Source organism: Aedes aegypti, chromosome 1 (genome assembly GCF_002204515.2).
Source record: "Aedes aegypti strain LVP_AGWG chromosome 1, AaegL5.0 Primary Assembly, whole genome shotgun sequence".
Classification (NCBI taxonomy): Eukaryota; Metazoa; Arthropoda; class Insecta; order Diptera; family Culicidae; genus Aedes; species Aedes aegypti.
Window position 1 is genome coordinate 50,177,181 of NC_035107.1, and position 26,833 is coordinate 50,204,013.

General features: G+C 37.6%; 1 protein-coding gene across 1 annotated transcript; it reads left to right on the forward strand.

Moving 5' to 3' along the window:
* The first annotated feature begins 304 nt into the window (after positions 1-304).
* On the forward strand, positions 305-22,087 carry LOC110676958. The gene is made up of 2 exons (XM_021847036.1): positions 305-389; positions 19,119-22,087. Exon 2 carries the CDS (start codon positions 19,126-19,128, stop codon positions 21,907-21,909), a length of 2,784 nt encoding a protein of 927 aa, XP_021702728.1. The 5' UTR covers positions 305-389; positions 19,119-19,125; the 3' UTR covers positions 21,910-22,087.
* The last annotated feature ends 4,746 nt before the right edge of the window (positions 22,088-26,833 follow it).

Here is a 26,833-nt window from a genome sequence, read left to right on the forward strand (position 1 = left end):
ACGTTTCCGCCTAATACGTACTCGGGAATGTCAGTATCGCCCAATGCTGTGCGCCTGTAATCGATATCATTTCCAAATTTTCGTTTTTCAAATAGTTAAATTATCGGCAAGGGAAAAGTTTAAGAGGTGCGAATAGACAACTAAGCTACAATTTCAACGCTATATTTTCTTGAATTGTATTCATTTTGTCTGTATCACCTATATCACGAATGATTCCGGGAATGAAACTTGATAAGATTGCTCGCGTATGGTATGGTAGATAAGGTGTGTTTTCAATCGTAGTCAATTCAGAAAAACCACACTGACACTTTGTACGAAAAGCAAGGTTTTTATACTGGTGATTTAAACAACAGTGCGACAATAAGAAGTTGAAAAGTACGTTACGAAAGGTATGTAACTTAATTTCCAAGTAAAAATGGTTGAAAAGTCTAAACTGAAAAAGCATTTCACTCATATTGAACCAACAAACTGAAAAAAAAAATAAGAAAGTAAGTTGTTTTACTTGGCAAATAAAAGAGCTGTGTGTTTTTATTTTCTTCGATTTGTCTATTTGAAAAGAGAAAACTGCTTTTTCAGTTTTGACTTTCACCAGAGAAATCATTAATAGAAATAAATGCGCTTCAAAATGCGGCTGATTTGGAGCTGCCAAAGAGGTTTGCCTGCAGTTCTTAAGAGAAAGCTGCCGACAAAAGTGACACTGACAAGAGATTTTCGAAGCGTTGTAACAGTTCCAAAAAGTTTCCAACAAGTCTGTCGAAGTGAATCGATAGAGGGCTGACCAGCCAAAAAGTTTCCAACAAGTCTGTCGAAGTGAATCGATAGAGGGCTGACCAGCGCATAAATGTAAATAGACAGACACGTAATTTTGTGTATATGACTTCCACATCTACACTACCCGCCATAAGTATGGAATCGCATCATCTAGTATTGCAACACCTCAATTGAATATTGCAGCACCCCAAAAAGTTTAGCATCACCCGTAAGCTATTACACTAATGACGCAATATCTTGGAAACCTTACTTTCTAGAAAGCTGCGGTCTTCAGCAAAGTTGTTCAGAAGCCTTACGGCGTTCATCAGCTGACATTTTTAATGCGCCATTTTGCCGCTACGTGGCGCTAGTGTGCATGTAAATTGGTCATATTTTAGACGGCTCTAGCTCATGAACCTGGCCACATAGAATGTTCGTGTCTTCAGCAAAGTTGGTCAGAAGCTTAAAAGCAATCGGAGACAGCACTGATTGGTTAACAATTTTGCCGATACGTGGCGCTAGTGTGCATGTCATTTGATCATATTCTAGCAGGCTGTAGCTTATGAACCTGACAACTTAGAATGTTCGTGTTTTCAGCAAAGTTGGTTAGAAGCTTAAAAGCAATGTGAGGCAGCACTGATTGGTTAGCAATTTTGCCGCTACGTGGCGCTAGTGTACATGTAAATTGGTCATATTTTAGACGGCTCTAGCTCATGAACCTGACCACTTAGAATGTTCGTGTATTCAGCAAAGTTGTTCAGAAGCTTAAAAGCAATCTGAGGCAGCACTGATTGGTTAGCAATTTTGCCGCTACGTGGCGCTAGTGTGCATGTAAATTGGTCATATTTTAGACGGCTCTAGCTCATGAACCTGACCACTTAGAATGTTCGTGTCTTCAGCAAAGTTGGTCAGAAGCTTAAAAGCAATCGGAGACAGCACTGATTGGTTAGCAATTTTGCCGATACATGGCGCTAGTGTGCATGTCATTTGATCATATTCTAGCAGGCTCTAGCTCATGAACCTGGCCACTTAGAATGTTCGTGTCTTCAGCAAAGTTGTTCAGAAGCTTAATAGCAATCTGAGGCAGCACTGATTGATTAGCAATTTTGCCGCTACGTGGCGCTAGTGTGCATGTAATTTGGTCATATTTTAGACGGCTCTAGCTCATGAACCTGGCCACTTACCTGACTCAGAAGCTTAAAAGCAATGTGAAACAGCACTGATTGGTTAGCAATTTTGCCGCTACGTGGCGCTAGGTGCATGTAAATTGGTCATATTTTAGACGGCTCTAGCTCATGAACCTGACCACCTAGAATGTTCGTGTCTTCAGCAAAGTTGGTCAGAAGCTTAAAAGCAATCGGAGACAGCACTGATTGGTTAACAATTTTGCCGATACGTGGCGCTAGTGTGCATGTCATTTGATCATATTCTAGCAGGCTGTAGCTTATGAACCTGACAACTTAGAATGTTCGTGTTTTCAGCAAAGTTGGTTAGAAGCTTAAAAGCAATGTGAGGCAGCACTGATTGGTTAGCAATTTTGCCGCTACGTGGCGCTAGTGTACATGTAAATTGGTCATATTTTAGACGGCTCTAGCTCATGAACCTGACCACTTAGAATGTTCGTGTATTCAGCAAAGTTGTTCAGAAGCTTAAAAGCAATCTGAGGCAGCACTGATTGGTTAGCAATTTTGCCCTACGTGGCGCTAGTGTGCATGTCATTTGATCATATTCTAGCAGGCTGTAGCTTATGAACCTGACAACTTAGAATGTTCGTGTTTTCAGCAAAGTTGGTTAGAAGCTTAAAAGCAATGTGAGGCAGCACTGATTGGTTAGCAATTTTGCCGCTACGTGGCGCTAGTGTACATGTAAATTGGTCATATTTTAGACGGCTCTAGCTCATGAACCTGACCACTTAGAATGTTCGTGTATTCAGCAAAGTTGTTCAGAAGCTTAAAAGCAATCTGAGGCAGCACTGATTGGTTAGCAATTTTGCCGCTACGTGGCGCTAGTGTGCATGTAAATTGGTCATATTTTAGACGGCTCTAGCTCATGAACCTGACCACTTAGAATGTTCGTGTCTTCAGCAAAGTTGGTCAGAAGCTTAAAAGCAATCGGAGACAGCACTGATTGGTTAACAATTTTGCCGATACGTGGCGCTAGTGTGCATGTCATTTGATCATATTCTAGCAGGCTGTAGCTTATGAACCTGACAACTTAGAATGTTCGTGTTTTCAGCAAAGTTGGTTAGAAGCTTAAAAGCAATGTGAGGCAGCACTGATTGGTTAGCAATTTTGCCGCTACGTGGCGCTAGTGTACATGTAAATTGGTCATATTTTAGACGGCTCTAGCTCATGAACCTGACCACTTAGAATGTTCGTGTATTCAGCAAAGTTGTTCAGAAGCTTAAAAGCAATCTGAGGCAGCACTGATTGGTTAGCAATTTTGCCCTACGTGGCGCTAGTGTGCATGTAAATTGGTCATATTTTAGACGGCTCTAGCTCATGAACCTGACCACTTAGAATGTTCGTGTCTTCAGCAGAATATTATCATTGGAGTAATTGGACTCCTCGTATTTCCCACAGGAATTCCACTCGAGATATCATTTATAATCCTCCAGATATTTCTCCAACGTGTTTCTCCAATTATTCCTGAAATTATTCTATATATCGTTCCTGGCTGTACCTCGAATTTCTCCAGAATTCCTCAACAAAATTTTAAGGTGTTTTCTAGAGGTGATTCTAAAAATTCTTCCAAATTCTTCCATAAAAACTCAATTTAATATGCCAAATATTTAACGAGTTATGTACAACGATCTCAAGTATCATAAAACTGTGTTTCGTTACTTAGCAACTTGGCAACTCGCTAGTTAAATCATTCGTAAAATTAAAAAAAAAACGGGATTCATACAGCCGAGTTTATGACAAAAAAACATGTGTGTAGGTTCATTCATGAATTCCTCCGAGAATTTCTCTCAATACTATTTCAAAAATTAATCTATGGATTCCTGTTGAAACTTTTCTTTCAAAAATTTCTTAACAATAATTTCATAAATTGTTCCAGAAACATACTGGGTACACCGAAAGGGTTTTGCGTCTAAATTGAATTGATTTTTGCTTGAACTTGAACTCGACCACAAACTTCACTCAAAATTCTAATAGAATATTTTTATTTTTCAAGTAATTACTTCAATAATTATCTTCTTTTAGTCCTTGTTGAATTCATTCCATTTTTATCTTCAGTATGTCTCGAGATAAACTTCAAAATTTGCTTACGACATTTTCAGGAACTTGACTAGGAATTTCACCAAAATCATTTTGAAGCATTAAATCATCCCTTAGGTATAGGAATAATTTATTAGATTTATTCACAACTTCATGTGATGTAATTTATGAATACTTCTGCGCTAAAAACCCAGCAAAAAAAAAATCCATGAAAACTAAAGAAAATTTCTTGGTTTTCATACAGTAAGAAATATTTTCACACACATTCCATTTCCAAACATTGAGTTTTAAAACAATGTTTAGGAAAAATTATGTGAAAATTCCGTATGGAACTCTTTGAATTATACTAAAATGAATTCCAAGAAGAGCTTCGAGGCAATTATTTATGCTATTTCGAAGGATTTTCTAAATCAAGAGGATTTATTAATGAACCTCTTTAGGAATTTCTGTGTTCTGTGAGAAATTTTTAGATAATTCATCGATCATATATAACTAGGAACTCAGGTTGATTTCATTTGTTTTACTGGACAAATCAAAACTGGCGATCAGAGGGACCACAACGAATCGAATCTTTGAAATTTTTCCAATAGGTAAATCTGCAAGACTTTAAATAGACCCGTCACTCAACATTAAAATAAGACGCGTTTAGGACTTTACTTAGCTTACTATGAAAAAAATACGATGGGTATCTTATATAGTTTTATGTTTCATGCAAAAATAGTGTAATGTATAATGATCGTTTTGTCGTGAAAATCGTGAATGAAATGTTAAGAATCGATCTTCTCAAGCCCCCCCCCCTGATGAAAAAACCTGGCTACGCCAATGGTCATCGACCCCTTAGGGACCGTTCAAATATTACGTAACGCAACAGGGGAGGGAGGGGGTCTTACATAGTGTTACGGTTCGAAGAAAAATTTAAAATTTTCTATACAAAAGTTGTTACGTGGAGGTGAAAGGGGGTCTAAAATTGACAAATTTTGCGTAACGTAATTTTTTAATGAACTCTTAAAAGTCCATGCAAGTTCTTGACGCGGTTCACAAGCAATCATTAACACGTCGAAATTTGAAAAACAGGAACATAATAAAATGACCCGATTTTGTCAGGCTCCCCATTTTGTCAGCCTAAAATTCATCGAGGGGCTGACAAAATCGGGTCCTCACTGTATTATATTCCACAATGTTTTGAATTTTGTCTAAGTTAACAGGTTCGTAGAAAATGCCTTCTTCTAAATATTTGCTGAAGATACGAACATTCTAGGTGGTCAAGATCATGTGCTACAGCCCGCAAAAATATAACCAAATCTACCTGCACATCTGAGAGAGAGGAGACAGATGGCTTAGATTGCGAGTTCCCAAAAGACAAGGGAACCTGTCATAAACTGACACTGGAAAACCACACATTTGAAGAGCAAAGCGTAAAATACCTTCAGAATTTAGGTAAAGGTAATTAAACTTTTAGGTGTTTTTCGATGACTGCACATTTTAAAATGTTAAATACTAAAATATAGTCGTGTGTTGGCAAACTGCTATTGTTTTTTTTATTCATACCTTTTTCACAGTGAACAACAATGAGTGAATGATTTTGACCAAAATAAGATCATTAGACCGTTGTGCACAACCCAAGTACTAAAGAAAGAAGTCTAAGAAGGCAAGAAACTTGCCAACTGTCAGTGAGCTGTCTCCTCTCTCAGCTGTACGCTAGCACCACATAGCGGCAAAATTGCTGACCAATCAGTGCTGCCTCACATTGCTTTTAAGCTTCTGAACAACTTTGCTGAAGACACGAACATTCTAAGTGGTCAGGTTCATGAGCTAGATCCTGCTAGAATATGACCAAATGAAATGTACACTAGCTCCACGTAGCGGCAAAATTGCTAACCAATCAGTGCTGCCTCAGATTTCTTTTAAGCTTCTGAACAACTTTGCTGAAGACACGAACAATCTAAGTAATCAGGTTCATGAGCTAGAGCCGTCTAAAATATGACCAAATTACATGCACACTAGCGCCACGTAGCGGCAAAATGGCGCATTAAAAATGTCAGCTGATGAACGCCGTAAGGCTTCTGAACAACTTTGCTGAAGACCGCAGCTTTCTAGAAAGTAAGGTTTCCAAGATATTGCGTCATTAGTGTAATAGCTTACGGGTGATGCTAAACTTTTTGGGGGGGGTGCTGCAATATTCAATTGAGGTGTTGCAATACTAGATGATGCGATTCCATACTTATGGCGGGTAGTGTATATAACGTTACAGTATTGAAATTCAATTCATAATATAAATTTTAAATGTATAAGAATTGAAAATTGTGCTCAAACCTTCCTATATTTTAATATTGATCTTAATATTGATATCAATTGAAACTATGAGGTCCTAATAAATATTCAATATATTTTTTGCAACTAACGCACGTTATTATTTTTTGGATCAATTAATGGAAATATTCTTTGCTTCGATATAACATATATATTAGAGTGGTTCAAAAAATCGTTTTTGCTTCTTACCACTCATTCGATTCTAGATCAAATTTTGAGTATCCTCCCAAAATTTGAGCTTATTTGGATGAAAACTGTGACTGCACAAGCCCATTAAAGTTTATATGGGAATAACTATGGGAAAAGCAAGCAAATCATTCAATCGGTCATAGTGTTTGATCATGTGCTCTTGGGGATTAGAACTACCCGACTATGGGTACATAACAAAATTATATCACCTTATGATATTATTATATAAAGATTTTATCGAATATAGGTTGATACAATTTTGATGCAGGATGTTGTTAAAATAACTAAAGTTATAATAAAAAATATGAATTGTATAATAAATATAATTAAATGCGTTTCAAATCTTTCAAAAACATATTAAACTCTGTTATAATTTTTGATACAATGTATCAAAATTATAATAGTGTACGGGGTGACTCATTTAGTTACGAGTTTTTGATCAATTATAAGAAAATTCTAATAAGACATGATATTCCGCCCAATAAACAGAAAAAATGTATGTCTTGTTATAGAACAAGCAATTTAATATTGAAATTGTGTAGCAACAAGTTAATGCTTAATCACTTGCAATTATTCAATTATTAAATGATGATCATAACATTTTGTTACCAAATGCAAGAGATTTTTCTTTTATTCTCCCCAAATGAAAACTCATGTTTATCATAAGTTAATATTTACAAAAAAAAACATGATATGATTAACAACAATATAGATTAATATTTTGTGTAAATGTTGAAACAATAAAGAAGAGGATTGAAATGAAATGGATGGAAAAACTTAAAACCAAACAATCGTAAGTCTAGAAAAAAAGCAAATTTCCAAATATTATAACATATTGAAATGCACTGAATTTAATTATAAAACTGTTAAAAATAAACAAATGGAAACATGTTCAAAATAAATATAACATATTATGATATATTTTTGTTTTAATATTTTCTGTGGATGACAGTGTCTAACAAAACTATATCATAATAAGATATTTAAATCATATACTGATACAATTTTGTCTGATATTTGTTATATGCTTTAGTCGGGTACGTTGATACTGTGAGATACATTCATCAGCTATAACTTTGCCGAAGACCGTTTTCAATACAGACGCCTCAGTAATTAGTTATTGATTTATATCCAGTCACAAATTCTTCAGCAGTGCTCATTTAACTTCTGAACAGGCAACATTGCTGCACCTGGCCCGAAAGATAGCACGCACAAATCATGGCTACTATGTTTTACTGCATATATCCAGTGATGCCTGCAGAACAGTCCAATAATAATATCCAAAGTTTTACAACTCATTCAAAAATCTGGGGCGTCCGATTTAAAAACGGTCATCGGCGAAGTGGTAGCTAATCATTGTATCTCACGGTATCAACATAGTTCTAATCCCCAAGAGCACATGGGCAAACACTATGACCGATTGAATGAATTGATTGCTTTTCCCATAGTTATTCCCATATAAACTTTAAAAGGCTTGTGCAGTCTCAGTTTTCATCCAAATAAGCTCAAACTTTGGGAGGACACTCAGAACTTGATCATGAACCGAATGAGCAGTGTAGAGCAAAAACGATTTTTTGAACCACTCTAATATATATTCAAAATTATGTGACAAATGGAAAAATTATCCTGCATTTTATCGAACCTTATTTGTAAAGAATTATTTATAATATTGAATGTTTTACTTTTGACGTAGAAGTACGTCTTTCTTCTCTATACAGGAGTGAAATTGGAATTTCAAAACCAAGAGCGTTACGCTGGCATGAAATATTTTTAACGTTTATAACTTTTCGCTGGCCTAACGAAATTCCTTGATTAGCACCTCAATCGAAAGATAAGACATCAAAGCTTCATGTCGTTTACTTACTGAATCCCACATACCTGTCGAAATAGTTTAATAACTGTTTTAAAATAGAACGTTGATTTCAAGCAAATCTATAAATAGGGGTGGCTAGAGAAAATTTGACGTCATTTGCTTTTCACTCTCCGATTGGCTCGCATCTCAGCAGGCGACAGATCGGCTTGCTCTGACCGGGCGTGCTTCTCAGGCACAGACATCTATAGCGAAGGACGCCCCCGTTTGTCTTGTTTCGCTCAAATCAAACTGTCAAGCGAGCGAGAGAAGATGTCCGAAGTTCGAAGTCCGAAGCCAAAGCCATCACCGCTGTCGCCGCCTAGAAGAAGAAGAGGAAGCAGTCCACAGGTGAATTTGCGGTCGAACTGTGAACACGGTCGGGCGAGTCATTCTCGCTTTGTGCTTCACCGCTTGTTTGCGTTCACCCAGCCATCGTCATCGCCGCCGCAAATTTCATCGGCCGAGAGCTGTTGACCCGCGCTTCAAAATTTCGACTCGTGATGAAATCATCATTGGTGGTCAAGAAGCAATCCCGTTAGAAGCAAATACCAGAAGCCCCCTGAGTTTTGCTGGTCCGAGAAGTGTTATTTATCCGTAACAACATCGAAGCTAACAAAGCCATCGGTTCTTTTCAGAGCCATCAAATTTGTGGAAAAGAGTTAAAAGAGAAATATTTACGACTTTATTTATAACTTCTAATATTCCTAAATCAATTTCACGGCTTCATACAAAATTTCATTTGTCATGAATAATTTATGACTCAACCATTTGAGATTGTACTCGCGGACGCTGCTGCAGTGCCGTCGGGGTGAGTGCTCAACGATTGTAAAATAGAGTGGCTTTTCCAACAGCGCCTTTTTTGTTCCATATTTTATGGGAACACTTTAATTAGGAAAATTATCCCATGTAACAAAATTGCGACATATTAAGAATGCTTTTGAAAAGACATTCTCATTGAACAATTGTAATAATTTTGGCACCCATGGATCAAAAATTTACCGTCATAATAAAGAAAACTATTGATTATCAATAGCCCGTATTGAATATTTAGGGAATGCCAATCATTCCAACAATTCATGTTCGACCAATTTCTCACGTATTAGTATTCTCCACAATTTTTAAGTAATTCCAAGCCCAACACATTATTAGCACATACCCATTTCCCAGATTGGTCGATCAGAAAGCGAAGAGCACAAAAGGGATGAGCATCATCTGCTATTCCAAGGTTATATAATATGCTGCCTTCGTTGGATTCAGTTTCATTCCATTTCCGCTTTCGAGCTGGTAAGAGCTCCTCCGAACTTGCTTTGCGAGAAGTACCTCGCTGCTAGAAGCCTGCTGAGCCGTTAATCCAGAATCTGGTTTGTGAAATCGCTCAAGATTTCAAGATTGAGCTACGTTTCCAGATTTCAACTTAATCCCTGTGATCCGCTACCCTGTTATTCACATCTTCTTATTCTTCTTCTTCTTGGCATTAATGTCCTCACTGGGACAGAGCACCAATCGATTGGATATCTTTCGAATCTACTCCAACAATGAAAACTATTGATTATCATGACTAAACTTTTGAAATATTGGGAAATATCGAAGCATGTCTTATTTTTCATAGAAAAGCACATTTTTCTTGTATATTCCTGACACAGACATCATTGCGCGATATCTTAGCCACTTTCGTCATTCAAAAGGAAACACCCCTTTCGGTCTTCTTCTTACTTCTCTTTATTATCTCGTGTTCAGTCGAAGCCAACCAAACTCGACTTCACGCGCGCATCAGTCAATCGTTGACCAGCAACCGGAGAAGGACTCATATCGGAATAAAATTTACACGTTCATCGCTGCTGCTGCTGTTTATTCCCAAGCTAAAAGCTGCGGGTTCCGTGTAATTGCTCATCATGGCCCTTGGCATCCAGCTAGCCCATCGAATTCGTGGAGAATGCGTCCAGAAACCTTGATAATTACCGTCGGAGGAGTGAGCAAACCATCGAATACAAGGACGGACAAGAAAGCACAAAATTACCGACCGCATTTTAATTTAATCGTTTTCGGTGATCTTTTGGTGTGTTTCTGTCTAACAAGGGAATGAAAACCCAGTTTGATCGACGGTGACTACCACCAACCGTCCTTTTCAGGACGACAATTTCATTTTAAAAGAGTTGTGAGAATTTTCCACCGTGAAGAGCGACATTTTGATGATTGGATGTGATTGATTCAGATTTTGGTCAGTCATTTGCACGCAACCATAAATGGGAAATAAATTTCCCATTGTGCGGGCGCGAGGCGATCCTCGACAGTGTGTGCATGAGTCGGATAAATTGCGAACGGCACTTGAATGAAGAATCCCTCCCGGTTTGTTTCGCATTTAGAGATGATCGCATAATGCCGTTGTCGCCGTCGCTACCTAAATGATACTAGAGCGATCAGTATCAACTCGTCGAACACAGAGCTAAAACTAATAAGCAACAGCTTTGTTGACGTTTCGATTTGGTAAGACATTGTCGATCGAATGGAAATACGCACACAGAAAAGACTGCGAAAATGCTACCGCCGCCCGACCCCAACGACGGGAACCTATGTTAAACTTTGTTTGCCATTTATCTCCGTTGAAAACTAATCATCCGAAACTATAATTGATAACTAAATTAATTATTTAATCAATTGTGGCCCTGAAAAGGGCAGTTGTTTGAAATTGTGCTTCAATGCAATTTCAGCACGTTCGCCACGGATACGACGAGTATCGAAAGGCTTCGGAACCCACTTAAGCAATCAATCTTAGTGGATCATGCGTGGACCTTCAAGCGCAATATTTGTTTGTTGAGCAAACGTTATCGCTCATGCTTCTTCTTCCATCGACCGGTTGAAGAGTTAATCGAACCAACCAAATAATAACACAAAATGTTCATAATAGGTCAACAATGGCATGCAACAAATAGTGTGAAAATTGATTAGAAGAGCACTTATTTTCGACCTACAAGAATTCTTTGCCAATTTTCGGATTTTCATACAAAGTAGGCCAAAACCGTATCGAAAATCGGTCGAAAGTTAGTGTTGGGTCGAAAATTGGTGCTGTTCTCTCAGAAATCTTTCATAAGTTCGTGACGGTCTCAAGCCAGGAAATAGAAGATGCTAATGTTATCCAACGTCACTTTGGCGGTCGTATCTCGGAAACAACCTCTTACTTTCTAAGTTCCATCACGCCAAAGGCAGCAATTCTCCCAAGAGGGTTGACTTGAGGAATGAGCTGCAGCGCTTAGGCAATCATCGATTAGTGACGCTTTGAGACGAACTGCGTGAAATACTGGATCATATCGGCCAAGCCTGCATATTGATGAGTATCAAGCCTAAATGCTCATGCAATGGATATTGCTACAGACCAAAGCACTGGACCGATTCTATCGATTATAACGATCGAAGCACCCGAGCTATCAAACATCTAATCTACTGGAGGAGTTTGGCGAACTACAGCTGAAGCCAGAAACCGATCACCCAACCAAGCAACACAAGCAAGCAACGACCAATCAAACAAATTCAATCATCTAGCATTATTCCTGGAACACCAAACAATGGTTCTCGGAACCACAGAACGACAAATGGTTCTTTTCAGGACTACCAAAATGAGTCCAAAAAGAGTATACTTCTGAAAACTTCACCCGATCAATAACAACACAAAACTAGTACACTTACAAATTCATACACTTGACAAATCAAATTATTAATCATCGTAGTTCTACGTCAACCCCGCGGTAATGTAATAGACATTACCCACCCCAGTTTTTTTTCTAAATCTTTTCAACTAGGTATTCAAATTCCACAAGCCTCACAGGTTAAAAAGATTTTATAATTTATGGCAATGTATGAATTGAAGTCCAGCTTCGATGGTAAATGATACAATTACTTTTGTTTAAATTGTAGTTCTGCAAGTTCGAAGGAGGAATCTTGATCATTAAAGGGGAACTAACGCATTTTCAGCAGGTTTATACTCGTTGTCATGGAGTTTTTTTTTTGTAGATCAAATATTCTGATATTTGGCAGTAACATGCGCTTATATACCAAAAGTCATAGGAAAATTTTAGGCGGAGCTGTGAATTGGTAACTCATACATCTACATTCAAAGTGAACGCAGAAAGAAAAGGCAGCACGAAGAAAGTGTGGTTGCTGAAGCTCAAGAAATCATGAACCCGAATGATATGTGGAGATTGTATGCAACGGTCAATGGTGTGCGGCACAATACCGTACCTGTGCCCACCATGTGCAATGATCGAGAAGGGAATTTGCTGACCGATAAAATGGCGGTGGCTGCCAGGTGGAAGGAGCACTTTCAGCAATTGTTGAACGGTGAAAATGGAAATGTAGCGAGGAACAGGATAAACATAGATGATGACGATCAAGCTGTGGACCCACCGACCATAGGAGAGGTTGAAAAGGCTATCAGCGAGCTGAAGAACTGTAAGGCTGCTTGGAAGGACGAGATCCCGGTCGAGCTTCTCAAGCACGGAAGCGAGCAGCTTTACCAGTCGATCCACCGAATACTTCTGAAGGTATGGGAGGACGAAGAATTGCCCACCGGCTGGTTGGATGGCCTCATCCGCCCTATCTACAAGAAAGGGCACAAACTGGAGTGCGCCAATTACAGAGGAATTACTTCAACAGTTTTCAAAGCTTTTCATACCACCAAAATGTCGGAGCAAACTTTACAGTTTTTTGCAGCGCTTGTTTGATTTTCAGGTATATCCGATCCTATTTCTGTCGGTGTGAAGTCTTCAATATAATGTTCAAGTGAATTTTACACTTAGTTTTAAATTTTCAGGTTAATTAACATTATTAACACACAAACCTGGAATACTGGATAAAAGCAACAGTGAAAAATATGTTTATCCCTTAACACAGTTCAAGACCGAATCATGACTCATACATAACGTTCCACTTTTATTTTTAGGATATAATTGAAGATTATACAATGTTGTATATTAAAGTTTTCACTATATTCATTTATTACTATTACTATTGTGGATATATTTTAAACAGATTGTCTATAGCATCAGGATGTCGTCAGAGCAGATATTTAATTTATTTGAAAAACAAACTCCACAACAGCACAATATACAATTTGAAACATTCAAACATTTCAAATACCTTCCCCATTTTGGAAGATATCAATGAAGAACTATAATAAAAGTCATCATAACCATCAGCCCCGTCGCGCTCGGCCCCACCAGCTACCATGTACTTTGTCTTGGTCGCATTCACCACCAGTCCAACTTTTACTGCCTTGCGTTTCAGGCGGGTGTACGATCTGCCTCCTTTTCAAATGTTCGGCCGACAATGTCCATATCATCCACGAAGCAAACAAATTGACTGGATCTCGTAAAAATCGTTCCCCGGCTGTTGAGCCCGGCTCTCCGCATAACACCTTCTAGCGCAATATTGAACAACTTCCATCGTCGCTCCTATCAGTCTCGTGAGCTTCCAGGGAAAGCTGTTCTCGTCCATGATCTTCCATAGCTCTACGCGATCGATACTATCTATGCCGCCTTGAAATCGAGGAAAGGTGATACGTTGGCAGCTGGTATTCACGACATTTTTGGAGGATTTGCCGTACAGTAAAGATCTGGTCCGTTGTCGATCGGCCGTCAACGAAGCCTGCTTGATACCTTCCACGAACTCGTTTACTATAGGTGACAGACGACGGAAGATGATCTGGGATGATACTTTGAGGACCGCATTTAGAATGGTGATCGCTCGGAAGTTCTCACAATCTAACTTATCGCCTTTCTTGTAGGTGGGGCATATCACCACTTCCTTTTATTCCTCCGGTAGCTGTTCTGTTTCCCAGCCGGTGCAGACAAATTAGAGCTTCTCCGCGCCCATGTTTATGAGTTCAGCTCCGATACCATCCTTAACAGCATCTTTTTTGTTCTTGAGCTGGTGAATGGCATCCTTAACCTCCTTCAAAGTGGGAGCTGGTTGGTTTCCATCGCCCGCAGTACCGACGAAGGCATTTCCTCCGTTGTCCTGACCTTCATTGCCTGTGCTCTCAGCACCATTCAGATGTTCGTCGAAGTGCTGCTTCCACCTTTCGATCACCTCACGCTCGTCCGTCAAAATGCTCCCATCCTTATCCCTGTACATCTCGGCTCGCGGCACGAAGCCGTTGCGGGATGCGTTGAGATTCTGATAGGACTTGCGTGTTTCTTGAGTCCATCAAACAGAACGTGGTCGATTTGTGATTCTGTCTGCTGTGGTGATCTCCAGGTATGCGAGTCTGTGCTAAAAGTAGGTGCTACAAATTACCATATTCTTGGAGGCGGCGAAATCAATTAGTCGTAGGCCGTTTTCGTTCATCAGACGGTGGGCGCTGAACCTTTCAATCGTCGATCTGAACTCCTCCTCCTGGCCGAGCGATTAGATCTTCTATGATGATTTTTGACATCATGGCTTGGGCAGCTGTCGTACTCGCGTTCGAGCTGCGCGTAAAAAGCGTCTTAACATCATCAGTGCTTCCGGAGTGAGAGCTTTGCACGTTTATTATGCTGAAGTTGAAGAACCGGCCTTTGAGCCTTAACTTGCACATTCTCTCATTGATGGGCCACCACCCGATCACGCGCCTCTGCATATCACCCATCACTATAAAAGCTGTTCCCAGCTCGTGTGTGTTGCGGCAGCTCTGGTAGATGGTATGGTTACCTCTAAACCTCAATGATGCAATCCCTTCCAACACACTTCCTGCATCGCTACGATGCCGAATCCACGGTCCTTCAGCAAGTCGGCAAGTATGCGTGTGCTCCCGATGAAGTTGAGAGATTTACAGTTCCACGTACCGAGCTTCCAATCGCTAGTCCCTTTCCGTCGCTGTGGTTTAACCGATTGTTCCGGTTCGTATTCTCTCGTTGATTATTTGTTGCTTGATTTTTTTTACGGCTGGCTTGCAGGGCCTGACACCAACCCCCTAGATTTCTGGAGGACCATTCCCCCTAAATGTTCGGAGGGCCATAGTGCGCAGTTTAGCTTAAAGTCCTTCTTTGGCACTCAGACGATGATCAGCCACCCCTGACATGGGGAACAGACGCTGTTGTGAGCCGCTCCTAACATGGAGTACAGACGCTCCAGGTTTGCAGAAGCAAAAGCAAACCCACTATTCCCTGTCAGCATACGACAAGAGTTCCCACCGGGGTTGGTTACCCGATCTTCCCCAAGGTTACTCGTACCCCGGTCAGTACCATGAAGAGGTATGGATAGGAGTTGCTGGGCAAGAGACTATGGACCACACGAAGGGGTCTATTTTATTCCTGCAAGTACGCGAGGCACCAATGGTACGCCATGCCCAGCCATTTACCAACCAAAACACATTGAGAGCGTGGATAATTACCACGTGATCACTCATTATGCAGTGATTATGATCTAGAGTGCGATCTCGCCTCACTGATGTTGATTGTCAGATCAAAGTAGGGACGTTCCGATGCTTCCGATGTATCGGAATATCGATATTTGGCTTTCGATATTCGATATTTTGGTATCGATATTTTCTATTCAATATATCGGTGATATCGATATTCCCTTCCGATATATCGTAAACTAAAATATAGGAAACAATTGTAGGGTTTTAGCATTAGCACTAGCATAACCATTAAGTATTTGTAGCTGGTATAGTCCTAGACCGCTGTATGAGGGTTGCCTCCTTCTCGACAGTTACCATAGAAAAATTTTTGAGAGAAATATCCCTCTTAGACGTAATTGACGCATCCGTCAGCAGTTGGGAATGTCCTTGCGAAAGGATATGAAAAGACCGGATATCTATTTACATCCAGCAGAAAACTCGCCTAATTGGTACGCAAAATCTGCGTACATCAGTGTTGATAGACTTACACTCAAAGCTCACCCGTGAGAGCAAACTCATTAGAGATCTGTTTCGTAAATCTCACGCTTGATATTTTCATGCAAAATCACTCAATCACACTCATGCCATTGAAAATAATTCAGTCATAAGACCCGTCAAAAACCCTTGAAAAGTGAATGTTGTTGTTTACGCTATAAATTACGTAATTCTACTATACTAACAAGAAACCATGGCTTTGTGCGAGAAAATAGTGGGAATACGAGGCAATGAATCAAACAGATGAGCCAACTCGTCCATGATTTGTCGACTGCTGAGTTACGTGGTTGACAACTCATGCATGAAAAATATCAGAAGTGAGTTATGAGAATTTGAGCTTTTCACAACACTACTGGCGTACATAAAAATTATTTAACGATCTGACGAGAGTTGCAGAGACCTCTACAAGCTCTTAGTGAAAAACAATAGTTTCTCAAAACATAATATATTTCTTGTTTAAATACAAGACTTAAATTAGATTTTAAGAAAACCCAGACCAGTTTCCATTCAAGTTGTACTTGAATGTATGTTAACAGAAGATATTTATGTAATTGTCGGTCAAAAAATCAATAATCATGAGTATTCAAAGATTTTTTTGTCGAATTTTATGAAACTAAACGGCAAGTCACTAAGTAATATAGGAATTTTGAACCAATGAAATATATATATCATATGATATTCCGATATATCGATATTTTGAATCAATATATCGGTGGTATCGATACTTTGTTTCGATAATCGTATCGAATCAAATATCGATACTCTGCGATATCGGAACGTCCCTAGATCAAAGTGATATTGATTGTTCGCAATTGATATTGATTGTTTTAGTATTGTGCAGCTCTGGTTTGAAATAGCTAAATTTTGATTGTGTTTGGGGCAAAGTGCCCCTATTGAGTAGATGTAGCGCTCTCTATGTTTGACAGCATTCGCGAGGAAAAGAGAACGTGAGATGATCGAAAGGTGGAAGAAGTATTACGACGAACACTTGAATGGCGCTGAGAGCACAGGCACGTAGGTTCAAGTTAGCGGGAGAATTGTCTAGTCTTGTGAGCTAACTGATTAGAGCGCTGGTGGACGGTGTGCAGAACTGCGTGAAGATTTCGGGGAACACTCCAGTTCGTTCGAATCCTGTCGGGGACTAGACAAGGTGATGGGCTTGCTGTCCATACTCGCAGAGCAGTCCCATATTTTATGAAATTTCCTGTATATATGAGACTGTTATGCGAGTATGGGCAGCTTGCCTATTGTTAAACATTACGCTAGAGGGTGTCATGGAAGAGCCGAGTTTTTACAGCTGAAGCACGATTTTCACAAGGTCTAGTCAATTTGTTTGCTTTACTGATGACATGGATATAATCGGAAGAACATTTGAAATGGTGGCAGAAATGTACACCCCCCTGAAACGCGAAGCAACAAAAATGCGTCAAAAACAAAGTACTAGTGGGCGGAATCGAACACGACAAGGCTTGCCTAGGAACCAGCGTTACGATTAACGGGGATATCTTCGTGATGGTAGATGAGTTCATTTACCTCGGATCCTTTCTTACAGCGGAAAACACGGGTAAAAATGCGGCACTCTAAACAAGGAGAAAGGTCATGATCGCTGGAGGAAGGTGCATTTTAATGTCAAAAACATTTTTGCTGAATAAGAGTTGAACAAATAGCTTTAAAGCATACTTCAGCTGAATTAACTGTCGTTCATCTACTAATGTAAGTTGGGATCTTCTTAGATATGTGTCTTCTACCCCATGTCCCTCTGCACCCCTATTTTTGTTCACGATCGAATGCTCTTTCGATCGAAATCCGTTTTGCATTCTCGTTTATGCCAGCAAAACCATGGTCGTGGATTCGAACAAATAGGATTTGATCGAAAGTTTTATCCGCCGTAAACAAGCAAAAATATCTTAAATGAAAAGAAGGAATCAACTTTCCGAAGATTTTTACACAAACTAGGAGCCGATCGAGTCGAAATATAAAAAAAAAAAATCGAGAAAGTCATGCGTTTTTGAACACATTGGAGCTCTTGAGAGTTTGAGGGACTATACGCCAAACACAATTCATCACAAGAAACATATCTCAAGATTTGCCTGAAAATTAAAGTGAATTAAGTTCGCAGTTCCCAGGTAGGGACGATTTATAACATTTCCTTCTAAATTTTTTTATAGTGATATATAATAGGAAATTTCAAGTCACGGTAACTTATTAGTAATTATTGCTGATAGTTTCAACAAAATCGTTCCATCAATGGTGAAGTTTGAGAGTTTTGAAACTTTGTAATCTGCACTCAGTAGGGTAACTGGGGGCAAAACGTGCCGTCTAAGGAAGAAAGTGTTTTTAGCTACGAAGTACATTATTATAAGATCTGTTTTCTCATGAACAAACATGTTTCCTATCAAAAAGTATTTTAAAATGACCTAGAAAATAACACCAGATTGCAAAAAAAAAAACAGCAAAACCGTTTTTTCTTGATTTTTGCTTGATTTCCATGATTTTTGCCAGGGAAACACTTGGTGAAGCGTTTTTATACATTTTCTATTATCTCGGGTGAAAAACAGTGGTCCAAAGCCCATCGTTCATTCAAATCGAGGGTGGCGCGTTTTACCCCAACGGCGCATTTAACACCCGAGTGAAACATCTCAGAATCCAGAGATGGCCGGCACAATGGTCGACTTGTGCCCCTACTCACGTTTTCAAAGGCACTAAACTGGAGAAATAGTTGGAAAACGTTTCTAGTCTTCTTATTTTAAGCTTTCCGCTAGTGCACAAAATCAAAATTAAAAGTGCATGGTTGTTGGATGCTTTTTTCGCTAGATTTGTGCCTATGAAGTTATAGTGCAATCTGAGAAGTTGTTTCCAAACTGTTTCACCTTAATCAACCGATCTTGTTCTTGTGTTTTATATTTTCTATTTTTTTTTGTCTTTACAGTATTGACATGCCATCCACAAGCTATAATGTAATCCCGGAAATAAAAACGCCTGTGTCATATGAAAGCACTATCAAATCGGGAACGCATGGCGGAATACATCAGAAACAACTTGCACAGGTTTTGCTGCTCAGGATGACACGTGCAAGAATGGATTTTCAATTAGCATACGAACTCACTGCAGCGGATAAGTTTGACAACATAGGGATTCACGATAAAAAGGCGCAGCAATGGATATTCATACATTACAAGCATGCAGATGGCAAGCAATCCAAGATAGATCAGAATGGATTACTTCCGAAAATGAACCGTGAAAAGGGCGATTTTAGTTTGTACAAATATTTTCAATCCTACATGACTATCCGAAGTAGATTTGAAGGCAAAATTAGGCTTATGCTATTCACTAACAAATCACTTGATGGAAAGTTGCAGAATTCAACGGATTGTGTGACGTTCGAAAATCGAGATGTGGACAAGTGTCTTCAATTTTCTCATGAAGGTGCTACTCACAAAAAACTTCTACCGACTGAAGAAGCGGTACAATCAATCATCAAGAATGCCAACAAAGACTTTTATTCCCTGAAGCAAGCTATCAAGGACCTTTTCATTGATGGAATCATCACAAAAGAGTTGATCGAATACGACTTAACTAAGATATTGGAAAAATCGGGAAATAATAAAATAAGATTTAAAAAAACATTCAACTGTTCGCTGAATTGCATTGCTCAATTGCATAAGGATTTCAAAAACATTAATCCTGTTCAATGCCCGCCGGACCTCGTCATTGTGGAACCAGATAATCAGATTACGAATTGTCCATCAGTTGACAGTAGTGACTTTAAGGAGCTTAAAGACGGCATCAGAAATCTATTTGAAAAGGGAGTTGTGTCAAAACACTTGAAACAGTATAAATCACTACTGAATATTTTGTTCACAACAAACCCCAGTGGTCAGCTTATTTCCAGAGACAACAATGACGTCATCTGCCTTGCTGAGCTGTACAACATGTTGAGTAATGAGTTGGAGGATATGAAAAAAGTGGTAAAAACAAAGCGGAAGCTGTTTGTTGGGAAGACTTGTCGAAGTAGAGGGTTACCATTGCTTGCGGAGGCATCGGACGTGAGAAACTTTTTTGATCAACTAACCTTAGCAGTGCGTCAGCCGAGTGATTTATGTCCCTTTATCATAAGAGAACTAAGTTCTTGGATGAGAATTTGGCTACGTCCTGATGTTCTCGGTAAATTGACAGAAGAGCAAGAACATTCAGTTGTTAAGGCGTTTGAAGTCGATTTTGAAGCACAGCTTAAAATCAAAACGAACAATTTGAGGGATTATTTAGATCAGCATTTTCTCGAGAAATTTTATAACAAGCTACGAATAAAAATTGAAGAATTTTACCCGGAGTTAAAAGATGCAAGAGAGACGTATATAAGCAGGCTTGTGATTGTTGAAGCAGATTATAACGTTGAAAATATTAAAACAGATACAGCTTCTGGAAATCCTGAACAGTTATATCATAACAAAAAAGACGTAAAAATGACAGATAAACATTTTGCTAGAATCTTGAAGAGAATTTTTACACATTATCAGAGTTTAATTATGACTGCTGATCCTGGTATGGGTAAAACTAAGTTCCTACAATATGTTGCCCTTGAATATCAAAAACTTAATGTTGATACAGTTTTTCTGCTATATTTGAACAGATTGCAGGGCTATGAAACTCATTCGAAAAATAATGAAGGCTTAGGTATTCTCCAAACATCATTATCGGATAAAAATATCAAGCTCATACGCAATATTTTAAACATGGAATCTAATCATTGCATTACTATGTTTTTCGACGGATATGACGAAGTCGTCAAAAAGAATAGAAACAAAATACACAACCTGTTCAAAAAGTTACTTAAATCCAAAAACCTGCATCTTATTGTTAGCACTAGGAAGATTGTAAAACATATATTACATGAGGCTTTTGAGAGAGATAAAATAACTGTAAAATTCACCTCATTGGAACCATTTAGCGAACAAAATTCTATCGAGTATCTAGCAAAATCATGGAATTGTGGAATGTACGTGAATCATGATTTTTATTTCTTTTCAAAGTATTTGGTTAATCAATTAAATGCAAGCTTCAACGTTTTAGGGAGTGTTCCATTGATGATCAGAATAGCGGCGGTGACATACAAAGAAAATTTTGAAAAGTTCAGAATTTTACGCATTACTGATAAAGAAAGCTATTTACCGAGAGTATTTTCAGATATTGATCATATCTACGAATCGTTCATAACTAGAGCTTTGCGGGCACATGTAAAGGATATGTACTACGGTACCGATATTCAAAACCTAGCTATACTACTTACTGATGGTTTCATAGTTGATTATCAAATGTTGGCCATTGAATTTCTGGATATTGATGAATTAAATTTTGTTTTCAAAAATCCTAAATACATAGAAAAGGGTAAAACTATCTTCAAACAAAGTCTCGTTCGTTCGGATGAATTTAACCTCATCACAATCGTTGATGATAAAGCGTACTTTAGCCATCATACCTATGCAGAATATTTCGTTGCAACATTCTTGTGGGATAATTTTTTTGATTACTATTATGTTGTTGAACGTATTCTGAAAAAATGTAGCACTATCAGAAAATTTGTTATGAAGATGATTGAAAATGATCTGATTGTATTCCAACAAATGTCAGTTGTACAAGAACAAATTGTTTCGGAAAATATAACTATTTGGGCATGTGAATGTAATGCAATAAATCTGCTGAATTTCATTCTGTCAAAATAGAAAGATGCATTGAGGTATATTAGTTTTTGCATAAATGCTTTGAAACAATTTTTGGCCCAAGTTCAAATCAGCGAGGCAAAAGTTCGACCCGGAGCGTCAATGATTAACAGGTCGCAATGATTGATTAAGTGAATATTGATTAAATTCAATTTTCTCATGATTAATGATTATGATCAATGAAAAAGTCATGATTAATGATTGTGATTGATTATTAAGCCAAAGTATAATCAATGATTATGATTAATGATTAAATTTCACATGATTAATGATTTTGATTAATGAATCAACTCAGTATGATTGGTGATTATGATTAATGATTATGATTAACCCTTACATGCCTTTGCTGATTTGAGAGCTAATTGATTTGGATTTTTTTTAATCATGAGTGAATCAATAAATATTCAAGAGTGTTATGCATTTCTTGCATACTTCCAGGTGTTTATGGTGTCTCAAGTCATTTAATTATTATATTTATGATTAATCTTTGATTAATGATTTATCATTCAATAACTGATGATTAAATGCCCGAAAATATGCACCAAACGACTTGAAGTATGCAACCAATGAATTATATACTAAGGCTAGATAATGATGAATATTACTCAAACAAACAAACAAACAAACAACCCTATATAAAAATCTTTTGAACTTCGTTATGGCTTAGACGGAAAAAAAATCTTGAAGAAATTTGGGCAAAATCAGTTTGAACATTTGGTATAAATTTCCTATCAAGATCTCTATGAAAAAATTGGAAAAATATTTTGTCCAGCAATGTTTTAAAGGGATTTCTGCCCTTCCATGATTTTTATTGAATCTAAATTTTAGTAAAAACGGTTTTTTATTTGTGATTAATTTGCCAAAACGAAGTTCAAAAGATTTTTATACAAGATTTATTGCAAATCAATTGTTAACTTCATCATTATGTAATGTATAACCCGTTTGTTTCATACTTCAAGGCATTTAGTGCATACTTACATTTTATCATAAGCCTTTGAATGATTAATCTTAAATCAATGGTTATTAATAAGAATAATTATTAAATAACTTTGAAGATGCACTAAGACACCGTCCACAAATCACGTAATGCTCGAATGTGGGAGGTGGTGGGCTTATGCGGCACGACTCAAACTAAATTTTGAAAATTGTCGTAAAAAAGCATAACGGAGAGGAAAAAGCCCTACCTAGGGTGTTGTGCCAATTTTTTTGTTTTTTTTTTATACAAAGTGTGCAAAAATCTTATGAATGGCTTAAAAACTAGTGCTAGGTCGAAATTTGGTGCTCTGTCTCTATGAAAAGTAACCCTTCATGTAGAATGGTAGCCTCCAAAGGTTTTTTGGTTTCGATTCAAATGCAATTGAAAAAAGGGAACCGTCCTACATGTTGGAATTAAGAGTCTTTCTTAGTCTTGTGGTTACGTCCGCGGATATAAAGCAAAGCCATGCTGTTCTTGGTTGGATATGGAGCTTCCTTGAGCATAAACTATCATTGTACTTGTCACACGATATAAAAAATGCAAAATGTATTTATACATCAGGAAGCAATGTTGTAAAATTAGTTAAATTTGATTTAATGATTGATTGTTGATTGATTATATGTTTGACCTATGTATGATTAAGATTATGATTACTGAATAAAATAAGCAATCTTTATGATTATGACTAATGATTATTGATTAAATTATAATATTGCAATGATTATGATTAGTGATTAACGATTTACTCTTACTGTTTTGTGATTAATGAATAATGTTTTTGATTAATCATAATCATTAATTTTAAATCATGATTAAATTTATGATTAATCATTAACGCTCTGGTTCGACCCATGTATAAACTCACGGAAAAATTTGCAAATTGCCTAAAATGCACACATTATCTACAAATTTAGCTGAATTTGCCTTATCGTGGAAAAAAACACCAAAATTTTACATTTCCACTTAATTTTGCGAAAAACTGCTATTTTTGAGTATATTACCATTAACCCTGTTTTGGGTAATTTTTTAATAAAAACTTGGTGTGTATTTTTCGGCAAACTTAAGTTTACGGCTGGTATAAGGTATGCCTGTCATAAAAGTATCAATATTTTGTGTTTTAGCCAGCGAACTTTTGCCCCACACTAGTTTCGAACTCTTGCCCCACCGGTGGGGCAAAAGTTCGTTTAAGACAATCAATTTTGAAACTGTTTTAACTAAAAATGGGTAAATATTTTGACACAAGTATGTTCAGCAAAATTAAAGCCAATATGTTGAAGGTTCACTGTATGGTATTTTTGTTCCAACTGCTATTGTTTTCCTGGAAATTTTGATTATACCACTAAGGTCGAACTTTTGCCCCACCTTACGCTACATCCTAAAATGTTGCGCACTGCCGAAGAACATGGTTGTCATAAAATATGACCTTACTTAATAGTAATGATGAGTACACGGCGTGTCTGGTAAAACAATATCATCACAAAAAAAATTGGATTCGCCTAATCTTTCACCATTCGAAAATATAGGTTTTTGGCTTTCATTTGACGTGTTCCCCCAAAAAATACACCGAGGGATCCCGAACATTTTTTTATTTTAAATTTTTGTTCCTTAAAGTACGCTATTTTCAAATGTAATCATAGTAAAAGGCAGTTTTTTTCTCGCCAACTCGGTGGTAGCCAACATTTTAAATGAAAGTTGGTTGAACAAAGATATATAAGGTTATATGTTGTAATTGACAAAACTGTCTTATGTGATCTTGTGGATTTGATAAGCCATAGGACACTTATTCGTACAGTGGATGTAGGGAGTCGATGCCCTTTGCGTATTATGGATCCCCTACAGAAAAACATAAAATTAACACTCAAAGTAACCTTATTCCTATGAAAATCCACCGGGGGAACTTCGATTGCATTGTTAGTCAGCAGTTTCGGGCAAAATATTTGGTTTAGGACGCATTATTATAGATATTTGAACAGTTTTGTAAATGACACCACACAAGAGGGTCCATAATACGCATTTCCAGGTGGGTCCATAATAGGCATGTCGGCAGCGAGCCGGATTACTTGGGAATCAAATGGAGGGTCCATAATAGGAAATGTCAAATTTGTAAACACTCCTATTATGGACCCCGGGAGGGTCCATAATAGGCATTCGGACAACAGTTTTCCAAATGAATATTTCGCTGGAAAAATCGAATGATTTGTGTGTTTCATAAGCGTACTATGAAGTAAAAACATTGAACTTGTTGTTAGACCACAAAAAGTATATGCGTCTGAGACATCATTACGGAAAAGCGTCAAGAATGAATTTCAGCTCCTAAGGGGTCAATTACTAGCATTGAAACCCTATACAGTCAGTTGAGTTCGGCTGTTTTTTTTTTACCAAGATCCGGAAAGCCGAGCGGTCAGCAAATGAATTTTAACTGATATGTTAGCAAAAAATCAAGTTTATTTAAAGCAGCACCGCTGAAATCAAACGTGCCGCTGACATCAAATGTCACTTTGGCTGAGATGTCAGCAACCAAGACTTACACAGCTGAGATCGGCTTTCTGATTTAAGTGTTTATTTGATTTTAGCGTATTACTGTTACTTTTTATGGTTATGATACATACATACATGAACTTTCTTCGTCTGGTGTCTGAAATTACACCTTTATTAGGACAAACCCAGCTTCTCAGCTTAGTGTTCTTCGTATACGATATATACTTATTAGCCCTCTAATACCCAAATTTTTATTTTCGATCTAAATATTATTTTTCGTTATCTAAAACCGTTCTAAACCCGTTTTGGGCAATGATTTATTTTTATTCGCGGATTGTTGAATTTTGGTTTTTGATTTTTCTAATTTTTTATTTTTGAACATCCCTATCCTTTATCATTTTTTTTTTGAAGTCTCTTCTGGTTGTTGTTTTCAGGCAATATTTTTTTAAATTTATAGATTGATTGAAGAAAAATATAAAAGGTATGATTTTTTGTATTACACTTTAAAGAAGCCCCAGGCATTTGTAGATTTCAAAATATACAATTTCTAAACATTTTTCAACCATACCAAAAAGTTTCGAAAGTCATAAAAAAATCCCTTATATGCGTATTATGAGCCAAGGATTAAGTCAAAAATAAAGTCATTTTGATTTCTGAGCTACGGAAAAATATACAAAATTCCAAACTGTACCCGTCTAAAGGCGGGGTTTGGTATTAGAGGGTTAACTGAGAATTTGCTTCGCCAATCGTTCAGTAATGTGTTTGTTTATTGTATGTAAGAAAAATATTCTCGACCGGTGAGATCGAACCAATCATCCTGAAAAAAATACGTAATTCACAACAATATTACGTAGCTTTTCCATCAATTACATATTTCAGTGATAAACTCCGTACAAACTCAAGCTGAAAACGATTGTCACGAAATAGATCTATTTTAAACCATTTTTACACCAATAAAACTTTCTGCTGTGTTGATAAGATGCTTGAGTTACTAACTTGCTTGTGAGAAAATAAGTGAGAGCAGATAAATTCTTCAGTCTGTTCAAAACTAAGGGACGAACGACCCTCGGGTTGCAGTCCCCCTCATCAAACAACAATGTTGAAAACTGTTTTTTTTTTATTATTTTGTATAATGGTTGATACTAGCGCATCAGATGATAGCTTGGGACAAGTGGAACTTAAAGTAAGTAATTCAAATAAATTTTCCAATAAAATTTTCAATTCCTTATATAATATTTTTAATATCTAATGGATCAATCACCTTGCGATAGCATATTTACACATGTGTGCTTGAAAGGGAAGGTATTTTTTCGAGGAATAGAAACTCTTAGAAAAAAGTCTTTCAAATCTACTATAAGTTGCGGTTACTTTACTCTGTGGGCAAGTTAGACACATGAAATTAAACTTGTTAATCTACCTCATACTACTTACCGTTGCCATTAGTCACATAATTAACCATATTTTATAGCTGCT

Bases quoted from the DNA above. Each gene is read 5' to 3' on its own strand.
- LOC110676958 (XM_021847036.1), top strand. From the start codon at position 19,126: ATGCCATCCACAAGCTATAATGTAATCCCGGAAATAAAAACGCCTGTG.